Source organism: Mus musculus, chromosome 5 (assembly GCF_000001635.26).
Source record: "Mus musculus strain C57BL/6J chromosome 5, GRCm38.p6 C57BL/6J".
Classification (NCBI taxonomy): domain Eukaryota; kingdom Metazoa; phylum Chordata; class Mammalia; order Rodentia; family Muridae; genus Mus; species Mus musculus.
This window is the reverse complement of record NC_000071.6, coordinates 22,141,608-22,155,996: the sequence shown is the minus strand read 5'-3', so window position 1 is coordinate 22,155,996 and position 14,389 is coordinate 22,141,608. Positions and strand designations below refer to the sequence as shown.

At 42.5% G+C, this 14,389-nt stretch overlaps 1 protein-coding gene across 2 annotated transcripts in view; it reads left to right on the top strand.

Annotated features, from left to right (window-relative positions):
* Nucleotides 1-14,389, top strand: part of Reln (reelin) — a 460,252-nt gene that overhangs the window by 188,709 nt on the left and 257,154 nt on the right. For both annotated transcript variants that reach the window (NM_001310464.1, NM_011261.2), the window contains exons 5-6: nucleotides 1,020-1,052; nucleotides 3,511-3,589. In NM_001310464.1, the coding sequence (NP_001297393.1) occupies nucleotides 1,020-1,052; nucleotides 3,511-3,589 (112 nt within the window). The remainder of the gene's footprint in view (nucleotides 1-1,019; nucleotides 1,053-3,510; nucleotides 3,590-14,389) is intronic.

Genomic DNA, 14,389 nt, shown 5'->3' with positions numbered 1-14,389 from the left:
TTACTGACCTATTGCCCATTGTGGGGGAAATTGATCTTTATATCTAGTTGAAATTCTTCTTTGATAGTTAGAAGAGACTTTTGAGTGTGTGTCGTGAAGTCTTACGTCTAGGTAGTGAATTGACATTTCCTCAAACTTGGAAATCATTATGGGAGAGGGAAGAAGTAACATCGGCAGTGTGGACTGGGCAGGATCCTGTCTGTCCGGACTTGGTGCTTTGCCTTCCTTACACGCACATTTGAGCACACCACCCTGCACCTTTGGCTCATAGATGTTCAGAAGATCATTGTATACTTATGACTAATCCCACAGATGTCCTTAGCTTCCAATCCTACAATCTTGTGCGCCCAGTGTTTCATCTTCTACCCTTTACTCTGAACATTTTTATCAAGTCATGCTGCACCTGAGGTCTCCCACAGGCCATCTTCTTCCCTCCTCTATCTCTCTCTTCCTCCGCTGATATTTAAAAACTCAGCAGGGAAAGTATCTTCTCCGTAAGCCTCTCCAGATAGTCCTCAGGTCCTAGCCAGCTAGTCTTAGAATCCCTCTCTTCTCCCCCAGCCTCACCCCAGCGCCCTCTGAACACAGTACACTCCGTCACAGCCATGCCCCCTGACAGTGACCTCTTTTAGGGGGTAGAAGCATGAGATAGGCTTTTTTTTTCCATTATCCAAATGGGCAAAACAGCTCATGTCATGAAATGGGTGCTCAGAAAGAGCTGTCATATTGCATTTATGTTGCGAGCTTGCGGGATACTGTACCTGTAAAATGGGGGGGGGGGGCTTTATTCATTGTAGAAGGAACCATAACTTTTAAATATAATGAGTAGTAAACTGACCATTTTATTTTAGGATGTTTGTTAGCATTTTCCCCCTTAATCTTGCAGAGTAAAAAGCCCCTATCTGTGTGAGTTATCTCCTGTAATCTGAATTCCTCAGCTGTGTTTGGGATTACTGGTCACTGGATTTTGTTTTGTCACCAATTAGTCATCATTCTTCTCTATTCTTCTTTTGTTCCAGCTCCCACAGAGGCCACTGCTTACTCGCACCTTGGTAAGTGTTAAGGCTCTGATGCCATTAGCTTAATACTTGGCCACCCGCCCCGCCCCGCCCACCCCTTCTCTGGCCATGTGAGCACATGCTGTGGAGAGGACACTCTGCATCTCTGACCTTTCCTGAGCTGGGGTCCAGACTGCTGGGGCAGAGAGCCCCAGAGGAAGCCCCTGCACTGCCCTTCGGGAGTTCCATATGTCAGTGCCCTTACTTTAGAAGCCTGTTCAGTGTCACCTCATGACTGAGCATCCAAAGGCAGAGATTCCCCTGCCTATCCAACCAGAGCACAGAGGCAGGAGCCATGGGTGTGGATAAGCTCGAGTCATTTTAAATTTAAGACTTCTGCTCAGATTCTTAAATTGGAAAAGAGAAATCATTCGATTTTCTTATTCTAATATTAAAGGGAAGCTGTTAAGTGATTACTTGAATTAAAAAAAACTGCATGATTTGCTAACAGTACTGTGTACTCGGTGGCCCCACCAATTCAAGGCGAGGTTATGGGATGGTTTAAAGCACAAATTCTGGAACTGGGCTGCCTATGCTTATCGCACCTCCACCACTTGCTGTAAGTTATGGCATTGCTCGAGTAACCTGTCTGTGCTCACGTGTAAAATAGAATCAGTAACAGTACCTACCTCCCTGGGTTAAGTGCATGCAGGTTAAGTGAAATTTCAAACTATATAGTTAAAGGCATGGCATTGTCTGGCAATAAGTACAGAATGTGTTTATCCACTAAAGGGGGGTTGTCTCTACAGAACAAGAACCATTAAGAGTTAAGTTTACCATGTTGTGTCAGCAAAGACTTATTTTAAAAACCAATTTCCTACCTTCTGCGACTTAATAAAAGTGAAACGAACCATCTTAGCCTGCCCCAGTCCTTCCTGGAGTCACTTACTGTGGGCCTCAGACAGGTCCATTGTTTGTCTCTCGAGCTTTTCCTTTCAACCTACAAACCCAATTAATTTATTTTTCTCTTTGGAAAAATCTGCCTTGAGAAGCTTTGCTTTTATGTAATGCTACAGCTCGGGGCTTCTCTTGGCAGATGAACATAACTGCTTAGAAGCATGCCTGCTGGCAGCCACGACAGGCTGGTGACCCGCGGTGGTGCAGCAGAGTCTTGGCCAGGCTGTGACCTGAGAGAGCTCTACCCTGTAGGCTTGTCAGACACTGTATCCAAGTGCCTGGAGGAATCATTAAATCCCACCCATGCTCGGAGTCTAGCACTGGGTTCTCCAGTGAGTAGCCAGCCTCTCCCCATTGTCCTGCCTCAGGCTCTGGGGAGGAACAGCCAGTCGTCCTAAGTACATGCTGATTTGCTGGTTTCTGGGGTTCATTATTTGCTTGCCTGCTGGCATACCTGGTATTCAGGGCTTGCAGACTGCCATAGGTGGGATGTCACCAAAGAGAATTTGAAATCATCTTCCCTGATATTTGGAAGAGATTTTAATTACCCAGCGAGTTCAGAGAGTTGTGTGACTGAGCCCCTACGAGCAGAAAATATCAACTCTGAAAACTACAAAAATTGTAAGGGTCTCTGTTAGTCAAGTGACATGATTTTATTTTTATCTGAAAACTGGCTAGATCGAACAAAATCATAAGTAAAAGAGCTAGAGGATTCATGTTACCTAAAACATCCTGGGCAAGCCTCAAAAGAAAAAAAAATTCAGTGAGAATGCTTAAAATAGTAATTAATTTCTCCTTCCACACGTTGAGCATACTTATATTGAAGCTGTCCGTGAAATCATTTTTGTCTCTTTCTGCCAGCCCTTTCAGAGTAAGTAGGCATGTTATGCGTATGAAGGTGTTCTTTGCCATGCCCAAAAGACTAATACTTAAAAACCGGTGGGATACAGCTGCACAGCAGTGGTACTATATACCACCCTGGCCACCATTCTAGCAACCCCATTACACAGTCAATTTTAAGTTGATTCTATAGTCATACACATAGAGAATATTTTTCCTTGCAATCCTGATGGGAAACAAAGTTAGCAACGAGGGCACACTAGATGAATAGTGAGCAGAAGTGGGGAGTTCTAAAGATCAAGCCAGGGCAGCAGGGACAGGAGAGTGCATGGTCACTCTTGGTTGTAGTAAGAGCCAGAATGCTCGCTCCATTGTTCCAGCCTTGTCTGGGCTGTGTCTCTGTAGACATGGATAAATATGGATCAGGGATGAGTAACAAGGTCTGTGTGACCTCTCTTCTTTGCCCATTTGTCCTTTCTACTTGTGACCATTCATCGGTTTCTCTTCTGGGGGCTCTGGATTTCAGACTTCAAGAAGTCTAAACAGCATCACCTTTGCCCTCAGCATTAACAGAGCAATTACAATCAACCACTAATTTAAAATTCAGTTCTCGCTTAAAATATGGGTATTCTTCATAGATGCAGCATGTTGACACCCATAACCAAATCCCCCTCTGTAGTGTGATTCTTCGCTAAATACTTTCTTTCTCTCCTAGCTGAAATACACAGTGACAGTGTGATCCTACGAGATGACTTTGACTCCTACCAGCAACTGGAATTGAACCCCAACATATGGTAAGTTACAAGAACGTGTTGAATTTCGAGTTGTGAAATGATGGTGACCTTGTTTGATGAAAAGTTTTTCTCCCTGAAGGGTCAATTTTTGAATATTCAACAGCTCTTAAGTACTAATGTATTGGTGGGAATGGTTAACTGCGGACTACACTTGTATACTTAACTGCTCTTGTGTAGGGCAGCAGGCTTGGGAGAATAAAGGGAGTGGGAGAAAAATCCTCCTCCCTCCAGAGTTCCAGTGCTCTGGGTGGGCAGATGTGGGAGGACTGTGCACACTTTCCATGCGGCCCAAGGTGGGTGTCTGGCTGTTGGAAGCCATGGACCCAAGCCCGCAGGGGTTTTGACAAGGGGCAGTCCGAGGTCTCTGGGCCTCATGGAGGCCAGAGATAACAGGTTCTTAGTCTTGGGCAACCTAGACTGGACACTGCAGAAGAGCTGAGAACAAAGTAGAGGCCCTGGGGGCTGCTCGGTCATCCCTGGGGCCGAAAGGAGGAGAGAGCAGGGAGAGAGGGGGTGCTGGGTGGTTCCCACAAGAGTGAAAGTCCTTGGTCTGGTCTGTGGCTGGAGCGTAGGAAGGCCATCTGGCAGGAAGTTAGATGCGGCTCTTTAGGGGAAAGCCTATTCCATCATTCAAGCATGGTGGGCCTTGATAAACAGAGACAGTCTATGGTTTTAGAGCTTTATTGTAGAAAGGCAGAGAGAAAGAGAGAAGGTAAAAGAAAGAGAGAGGCCAGCCATGACCACCTGGAAAGAAGGGGGAAGGGAAGGAGAAAAGGAGGGCTAGAGATGAGAGTAAGAAAGGTGAGAGCTTAAAGGGTGAGGGGGGGCTAGCAGGTCCTTTTATAGTGGGCTGGGCTACCTTGCTGTTGCCAGGTAACTGTGGGGAGGAGCATACCAGGCTATAGTCAGGTAACTGTAGGGGTAGAGTCTAGCCAGAATGCCAGGAGCTTGGGACATTGTCTGCGTGACTGATAGTCACAGAATTATGGAGTTGGGGGCTCTGTGGTGTCAGGCACCTATCTCTGGGAATGTGGCTCACTGTTCCATCCCTTGTAGAGTTTTCTACTGGGTCTCTGGAGCAAGCCTTTCTCAACCAAAACAGGTGGCCTTTCACGGTCCCACACTCTTGAGTACAAATGCAATGGTAAGAATGGCTAACTTCGAATGGACTGCACTTGTATACTAGAAATAGCGCCTATTTTGTTTCTTCCTTAAAATCAAATGTAGGCATTCTTCAAATTCTTGAAAGTCTTTGGACATATTTAGTTTTATAATATTTCCATGTGTTATTGTAATTTACTTTGCTATTGCTATGATAAATACCATGATCAAAATAAACTGAAGGAAGAAAGAGTTTATTTTAAGTTTGCACTTCCAGGTTCATCTCAGGGCAGGAATCTGGAGGCAAGACCTGAAACAGAGACCATGGAAGAACACTGCCTCTAGGCTTGTTTCCAGGTTCATGTTCAGATGCCCTATAGAGATGCTACTGCCAACAGTGGGCTGCCCTGAGATGCAGTTGCCAACAGTGGGCTGTCTAGGGATGCTATTGCCAACAGTGGGCTGTCTAAGTATGTTACTGCCGACAGTGGGCTACCTAGGGATGTTACTGCCAGCAGTGGGCTGTCTAAGTATGTTATTGCCAACAGTGGGCTGCCTAGGGATGATACTGTCAACAGTGGGCTGTCTAGGGATGTTACTGCCAGCAGTGGGCTGTCTAGGGATGCTATTGCCAACAGTGGGCTGCCTAGGGATGTTACTGTCAACAGTGGGCTGTCTAGGGATGCTATTGCCAGCAGTGGGCTGGGCTCTTGTACATCAATTAGAAATCAAAAATGCCCCACAAGTCAATCTAATAGAGGCAGTTCTTCAGCTAAGCTTCTCTCTTTCCATCTGTGTCAAGCTAACAAGGTTAGACATCCCATATCTAAAATCATCATGCTACAATGTATATAATAGTTAGTGGTGAGTAGGAAGGGGAATGTCTTATCTGAAGTGGCAGATGGTGTCATTGTAACTTGAAATAGTTTCTCATATTAGCTGGACATCATTATTTGCACTCTAGGCTTTCTTTACAATGTTTTAAAGTATAAATTCTATGGGATTTTGAGGACAAAGAAATAAACTCAGGTTAGAAACTTTTGTATATAGTTTGATATCTAAATTTGTTGGCAGTGTGTTATATTTTTGCTGACCTTAGAATAGATCTGTCACTCTGCAGTTATTTGGAAGAGGATATGAATTTTGGGCTTTATTTAATACAGAATATGATTTGTGGATAAAGAAGAGTTTTTAAAAATGCTAAATGTTGAGCCTGAAATGAAAACCCAAGTAATACTCAAGAAAAGTTAATGACTGCTACCTTGATTGCCAACATATGAAAACACTCAGCCTTGTGTTAATTTTTCCTGTTTTAACAAATATTTTACATTCTAGTGACACAAACAGTTAGAGTGATGTACTCACACAGATAGTTAGCAATAATTATTTAAGTGGAATTTCTTAAAGTTGTGTGATGGTTTGTATATGCTTGGCCCAGGGAGTGGCACTATTAGAAGGTATGGCCTTGTTGGAGTTGGTGTGTCACTGTGGGTGTGGGCTTAAGACCCTCACCCTAGCAGCCTGGAAGTCAGTCTTCCACTAGCAGCGTTCAGATAAAGATGTGGAAATCTTAGCTCCTCCTGCACCATGCCTGCCTAAATGCTGCCATGTCCCCACCTTGATGATAATGGACTGAACCTCTGAACCTGTAAAGCCAGTCCCAATGAAATTTTTTTTTTTTTTATAAGACTTGCCTTGGTCATGGTGTCTGTTCACAGCAGTAAAACTAAGACAGAAGTTGGTACCAGAAGTAGGGTATTGCTGTAATAGTTCTGACCATGTTTTTGTTTTGAAGAATATGGATTTTGGGACTTTGGATTTGGAAAGCAGTGGAATACTTTAAATGGTACTTAATGGGCTATGCTAGTAGGAATATAGAAGACTTTGTCACTTTGAGAAATTGGAACTATGCAGACCTGGCTCAACAGGTTTCAGTGAAGAATTTCAATATGTGGCCTAGAGACTGTTTTTGTGGTAAAATTTGGTGAAGAATGTGGCTATTTTTGCCCTTGTCTGAAGAGTCTGCCTGAGGCTAAGGTGAAGAAACTCAGATTAATTGCATTGACAAAGGAAGTCTCAGAGATGCCCATCATAGACTTTGTTCTCTGGTTAAGTCTCATGAAGAACATTTTAACCAAGCATAGCAAGCTGAGAAAGGGAAAATATAAAATATATGGTTCAAGTGTTAAAGGGGCACTAGGAAGTAAAATGGAGCTGAATCCTATGTTCTAAGAGATAACAGATTAAAAGACTTGGGGGCAAGATACCATCCAGCTAAGTTTAGATCCAGGCATCATGGTACACACCTTTAATCCCAGGAGACATGCATGCAGATCTCTGAGTTCAAAGTCAGTCCACAGAGCAAGAGCCAGGACAGCCAAGCTTAGGCAGTGGAGAAGTTGGAAAAGAGGAAGCTAGTGATAATATAATAGAGCAAGGGGCCATGTTCAAGCTCCAACAAGCAGGGGAACTCAGCAGCTTCAGCCATGTGTCTGTTCACAGCAGTTAAACTCTTACTAAGACAAGTTGCCTTTCTCTCATGTAGTTAATAGTTAAGAAGTGGCTTAAAGACACATCATACAAAAGTTTTAAATCTTGGACAGAAATCCTTAAATGTAATAAGAGTGGAACTCAGAAGAGGAACAATGCCCCCAGCAGGATTTTCTTAGAGAAAGAGACCCTCAGTTTGAAAGTTGAAGATGACACATGGATTGCTGGAGCTTTGGTAGTGGGGAGGGCACTTTTATGTCTTTTCTAGAAAGAGATATGAGCCCGAATAGTGTAAAACAGAATAAAATACTACTAACCCAGACAGACTCATAGTGTCTCCTAACTTACATATTATTTAAGAAGACAATGAATCAATAAGACTGTTATACTCTGGGGGAAAATCCAAATTTAAGTGTCTCAAAATAAATAGAAAGTTTTATTAAGACATTTTGTTAAGACCATGTTTGACCAAGAAAAGTTCTTGCTTTCCTTTTGATATTTATGTTTCTGTATTCCATTAATACAGACATTAGCAGGTAATTGTTTATTTCAAGGAAAACTTATTTCTGTCAAGTTAACTCAATTTCTTCAGTTTTCTTGACAAATATAAAATGTGACTTTTATATGATTCAAATCTGTTGTTTTTTTTTTTTAAATCAATAAAATGTGATTGATTTTACTTCAACCATTTTCATGATTGATCGAGTATGATCTTTCCTGGCCAAGATTATGGATTTTATGTCTCTTTTATTTAAGCTATGATTTTTCTACTGCTCTTGACACCTCTCCCTTTTAGCCTTTTAGAACCATGTACTGCTCCATATGTGCTTCTGGGTGAGATTGCTTCTCCTTGATGGCCAGAACCCTCTCACCTCATTCATTCATTCATTCATTCATTTCTCCCTTTCCTTTCCTCTTCCTCTTCCTCTTCCTCTTCCTCTTCCTCTTCCTCTTCCTCTTTCTCTTTCTCTTTTTCTCTTTCTCTCTCTCTTTATTTCTTTCTTCAAAAAAAAAAAAAAAACTAAGCACAAACATAGATGATGGCAGTCCTATTTAAGAAGACATTTTATCAAGCTAGAACCAGTGCAATCTCTGTGATCAGGCTGGTCTTGTTTAACTTCTGAGCATACAGCTTGCTTCCTGGGCACCCTAGGAAGTCTGAAGAGCTCCCTTCTTTCCATCACCTCCATTTCTTGCAGCAAAAACCTGAAGCATTGAGAAACAAGGGAACATGACAGGCTGCTACGAAGGACAGGTGTTCACCAGAGTTCATTCCTCCCCCGGTCCATCTCTCCCTCCCTTCTTTCTCCCTCTCTCCCTCCCTCCTTTCTTCTTGCCTCTCTCCCATCTCCACTTCTTTTTTCCTCGCTATCCTTCCTCTAGGCCATCTGCTGTATTCTTCCCCCTCCCACATTCCTTCCCTCCTTTCTGTGATGATATTTATACAAAGGACTGTTTCTTCTAAACTCAGACAAGAGTCCTAAAAATGATCTTAATCCATTTACTGAAGCCCTTCAGTCTTATTTATCCCAGTTGCATGAAAAACAAACATCAAATTAAATATACCTGCATTGCCTTCTCTGTGAGTGAATGGAAACAGAATAGCAACAGAACCACGGAGAGGTCAAAGCATCATCGGAGCTGGGAGCCCTTAAACATAAGCACCATGAACTCAGCACTCACACCCAGCAAAGTCAGATTTTCTAGTTTAGTAGCATGTGTATATGGGTATATGCATATGTGTTTGTGCACATGTGTATACACGTAATGAGAGTGTACATGCGTATAGAGGTCAGGACAACCATGGCTGTTGGTCCTAGCTTCCCACCTTATTTGAGACAGGGTTTCTTTGTTGTTCTCTGAGGAGTATACCAGAGTATCTAGCCTGTGAGCTTCAGCAGGTTCTCCTGGTTCCTCATATCTGATGCAGGAGCATTAGGATTGCAGCCATACACCACTGAGGATTTGAACTCAGGTCCTCATGCTTGCTTGGCAAGCACTTGACCCATTGAGCCATCTCTGCAGTGCCCACAGTCTAATATTTTTAAGAAAGTGGCGAAGCGTCACTTGCTTTGAAGCCTTCTGGGTAGTCTTCACTCTTGTGAATCTGTTTTCTTAGTACATATATGCCTCAAATGAGACCCTTGTCCTTTGTACTATTGTCTTTGAGTCTCTTCATGCTACAAAAATAAAAGCCTACTGGAAGCCTGGTGATAGCATGGAAGCATCCTCTTCCCTGCCACCTCTGTCTCTGTGCCCATGCTGCAGGACACCAGAGGGGAGCCCAGGGCAGGGTGTGACACTTCACCAACATTCCCACTGCTAACTACCTCACCATATAACCTGCCTGGAAAGGGACATGTGATACTTACGCGTATCTACTTGGCTCTAGCTCCATGAGGATTGTTCAGTGTATAATTCCTATGGATAACCAAAGCAAACCAGAAATAACCTACAGCTGTAGCTTTATCATTCGTGTGGACAATCAGCGGAGGAGAAATGAGGAACCTGCAGTGAGGATGGCTTAATTTTAGATCCATTTTAAAGCTCTGCCATTCACTTATTTTCTATTAATTGCTCCTAGTATCCATTTTCAGTTCACTTCATGCAGATTTTTACTGTCTTCTTTGTTGTCTTATTACAGGTAACTACACATGAACTAGAATAGTAAGTGATATTCCTATTATGAACAAAGAGACAGGGCTGTGGCTCTGCCAGCTGTTTGATGGCCATGGTATAGAATCAAGAGTCTTATTGTGCATAAACATATTAGTGAGTGGACTACATACTAAATGACAAAGATTTGAACTGATTTAAAAAGTGATCATTTTATTTTGTGAGAGGATCAATGAATAAAAGAATATAAACAATAATAAGTCCTTTCCCTCTGGTCTGAGAGTTGCTGACTATGGTAGTAGTTTCTCTATCCTAGAAATTATTTAGACAAACACAGTGTAGTTATGAATCTCAGTCGCAAACTTAAGATATCAGACAGGTAAGATTTCTTTATTCTTCTGTAGTCCCATTTAACTATTTTTCTCTTTGCCCATTAAGTCCTAATTTCATACACTTCTGGTTTGCCCTCTCCCATTGCAGGAGTCATTTTAGTACAATGGCAGGTGATAAATAGGGATGCCCCTTTGATGCCCTGCCATGTTTCTGTGTATGCCCACCAAGTCCTACACTGTCAGCTCCAGTCTTTGGTGAGTCCTGGGCAGTCTCTGCTTCTATTCCTACATAAGGGCTTGGAAACTCCCCTCACCAGGGAAAAGGAGGGAGGGGGTTTATCCCCAAGATACCTCCTATACTCCTGGCAGCAGTTGTCCTGCCCCCTAGGGTGCACTGCTCTTTGTTCCTGGACCCTCTCAAAGCCCTCTATCTCTCCTCTCTCCCATCCACTTGTTTTGTTTAAGAGTTAAGAGTGAAGAGAGCAAGCAGACTGATTGAGTAGTGGGTCAGACTTGAGAAAGACTTAGTTTCCCTTTGCCTAGATGGTGGTCACATGCAGGCCTTCCTCTGAATATCCTCAGCAATTTGTAAGTCTCACACTGAACCCAAGGGGGGGGGGAGGGAGGGAAGGAGGGAAGTCAGGCGGGCTCTGGGAGCAGAGCCCATTAATGCCCCTGACAGTTTCCCATCAGCACATGTTCAGGACAGCTGTGTGGCCAGTGATAGCAGGATCCACAATGCCTTCACCATGCAGAAACAGCCCTCCGAACCCCTGCCCCCACAAAAGGGTGGAAATTTCCTACAACTAAATTTAAACTTAAAGGAAGATTAGAAATGGCGAATCTGAAGGGCTGTAGATTAGCTCAGAGGTAAAGCATTTATTTAGCACACACATGGCTTTACATTTGAATCTCTGTAACTCCAAACATCACAAGTACTTCACATTGATACTTGTGGAGTTCTTTTATGAAACAAACCAATGTGGCATCATTGTTATGAAATAATAGATGTGCATATTTGTTAAAATAGAGCTTTATGCATTTCAGTTGTATAGATATATCCCAGTTTAAAAAAATCATAAAGGGTTGGCAGGACAGCTAGGCAGGTAACACTGACTGCCACACCACCCTAGTGACATACATTTTATTCCCGGAACCCATGGTAGAAGAAGAGATAACTGTACAAACTTGACTTCTGACCCCCATACGTGCACTGTGGCATGCACACCTATATATACACAATGATCATGAATAAAACAATAGAAGAAAGCAAAACGAAGAGTAATATATAAAGTATATTTCTAGTTTACAGTGAAAGAGAAAGGGGGAGGGAGAAAGGGAGAAACAAAAATAGATGAATTCTTAAAAATGATTAAGTTGAGTTAGAAGTGCCTTTTTCCTCCAGGCGGTTGTCAAAACGAGGAGGGATCTTTGTTTTGCTGACATTGTCCCTGTGAAGCTTGTTTTCTGAGAAGTGCATCGGGGTTATAATATCCTGGATGCTCTTGTGGGAAGTCCAGGGCTGCTACAGAACACAATGATAGATGGCAAGGAAGGGCTGCAGATGTTTCCCCTCCAGCATAGTGTGTCCTGCAGCCCAGGAGGGACCAGGAGCCACTCCTCCAAAGATGCCTCTCCTCCAAAGATGTCCCTTCGCTGAGCTTGTTGTGATGCCCTCAGGGATGCCTCGGACCCTGTCTTGTAGGAAGGCCTCTGCGAACTAGGTACGACCCATAGCATCTCAATATTAACAGCTAAAAGATCACAGACTCTACTGCATCTGCTTAATTTGTTGAAGCAATTAATATCAGATAGAACAAAAATGGTGATTTGGTATTTTACAGTACTTTTCCTCTGAGAAGATCATTGTCTGAATACAGAATATAAAACGACCAAGGTGTTGGGGTAAGGTGAGTCACCACAGTGGAAGCTACATCTCTGGGCCTTAGCCAACACAGGGCAAGGACAAGCATATGGTCTCACCACACTGCAGTTCACCAGTGTATAGACCCTATCAATCCATAAAGGCAAAACAAGGGGTCTCTGCCATTCCGTGACCAGGTGTGAGCAGTACAATCCAGTGGAGTTTCAAGATAATCAGAAAAAGACAAGGAGAGAAACCAGGCAAAATGATCTTACTCAGCTTTGCCTGACAGGATTCGCTCAGTGTCCAGCAGTCCCAGGGGCAGTGAGGTCAGAGGGCAGTGGTAATGGCAGGAGAGAATAAACACCACACAGCTTTCACAGACTAGGTGACTCGAAGGCATCGTATATTCTATGTTGGCATGCCCTTGGCAGAGCCTCTGCTGTATTTTATCTTTGGACGCCGTAGAACAGTCTTCTGATCTGATCGGAGTCTTTTGCTTGTTTTCCTGTTATTTCCTTCCTCCTGATTTCTTCCTATTGTCATTTCATTCCCAATTTCTTTCATTGATAACCTTTTCCTTTATGGTTCTTCTTCTGCGTTTAATCCCTTCCTCTAATTATTATTATTTTTTTTACCATGATGTAATTGCTCTAGGGACAGTCTCTCTCTACAATAGAAAGGTTAACCAGGAGGTGTCCCACTAATACAATAAGGTATAAGTCTGGAGACTTACTACTTCCCTTTTTAATCTGTGTTTGAGATGACAGAAACAAAGGCTCACTCAGTGGAATTAAATGTCAAGTGCATCTGAAGCAAGTGAGAAAATATTTCTTCAAGCAGTACATCGTAGACTTTGCCATAGTAGGAGATGAGAATACAGCTGCAGTAGTAGGGTTTTTAGAGGGGTTATTTTTAACCTTCTTGTCACTGTACCTGTTAATGAAGAAGAGACTGGGTTTTTCAACTCCCTAGTGAAATCAGAAGACTTCTCTTGCCTTCCACGGTGAGAAGTAATGAGAAAGGATGAGCTATAAATGGAGTTTGTCATTTTCACCTGTAAGGCATGTTACCTCCTTAGAAAAGAAGGCATGTGATAATTGAAGGTGAGATTATTCTCAAGAGTAACTGTTCTTCCTCACTGTTTTTCCAACTAGTCTACATTTTACAAAGAGAACCGAATGCGCTTTGAAATTTACTTTTAGAAGCTTGATTTTTTAATTTCTTTAAAATACTTACGTAAATAACTCCCAAATAATTGGCCATGCTCTCTTTATTATAAAACATTTGTTAGAAAATAAAGTTGTATGTGGTATACATGTATTCCTGTAATTCCAGCATTGGGAGGCTGAGGCAAGAGGATTGCCATGAGTTCAAGGCCAAGCCCCCATGAGCCACACAGTAAGTACTTAGGTCCATTCAAGGTATATAGCAAGACCTTATATCAAAACAAATGACAAAATAAAATAAGGGCAATGGTTGCAGTAGCTTGATGGGAAGACCCAGGTAGCATTGGGATCTCCGACTAGCTCAGAGATTGATCAGCAACAGATGCCCTTTGGAATCTCATTTCATCTGTGAAATCACAGTCAGCTTCTGTCGGCACACAGTGTGGACTATATTGAGGCAAACACACATTATCTTTGCACCAAACAATTATAATAACTTCCTTTTCTTTTGCCAGTTTTAAAGAACTTTATATGAATAAAACAAATATTAAGATTATTTTAACATCTCTGTACAAAAATGCTGGTGAATAGACAATTCTGGTTCACCAAATGGCAGACTGCTTCTATGTGGGGCTAAGTGTAGGATTCACCTTTTCAGAAGTGATAAATTATGAATAGATAATGCCCTGCCCTTGGGGACAAAGGCCATGAGAATGATAGGTTATTGTCAGTGAATTTCCAGGTGACTAACTCATTCCAGTGGAGTGCCTGACCAAAGGCTAGGCGGCTTCGCTCTGACCTGATAGAGGAATGAGTCACATCATTTGGCGGCCTGAGGAAATGATACTCCAGTTATTTATTTTTTGCTGTCAGGATGATGTCAGCACCAACCATTCATAATTCTGCAGTTGTGCAAAAGAGCTCAGTTCTCTCATTAGTACCCCTCTCTTTCTTGTTCCCAAAGGCCTCTCAGTCACTACAGTGCATGGGTCTCTGTCTCCTGATGCACGTGGTAGTCCTGACTCTCCTGCATGCTGACCTAGGCTGAATATATCGTGCCTAAAAATTTTTAAGTCAGAATAAATGATATAATTATACCTTTAGAAGTTTGCACTACACCCAAATGTACACTATATAAATTTTTTGTTTCAAGATGAAAACATCAACAGCTAAATATTACTTTTGTTTTTTGCTTTATTTTAAAGAAAGGCAGGCAGGCAGACAGGCA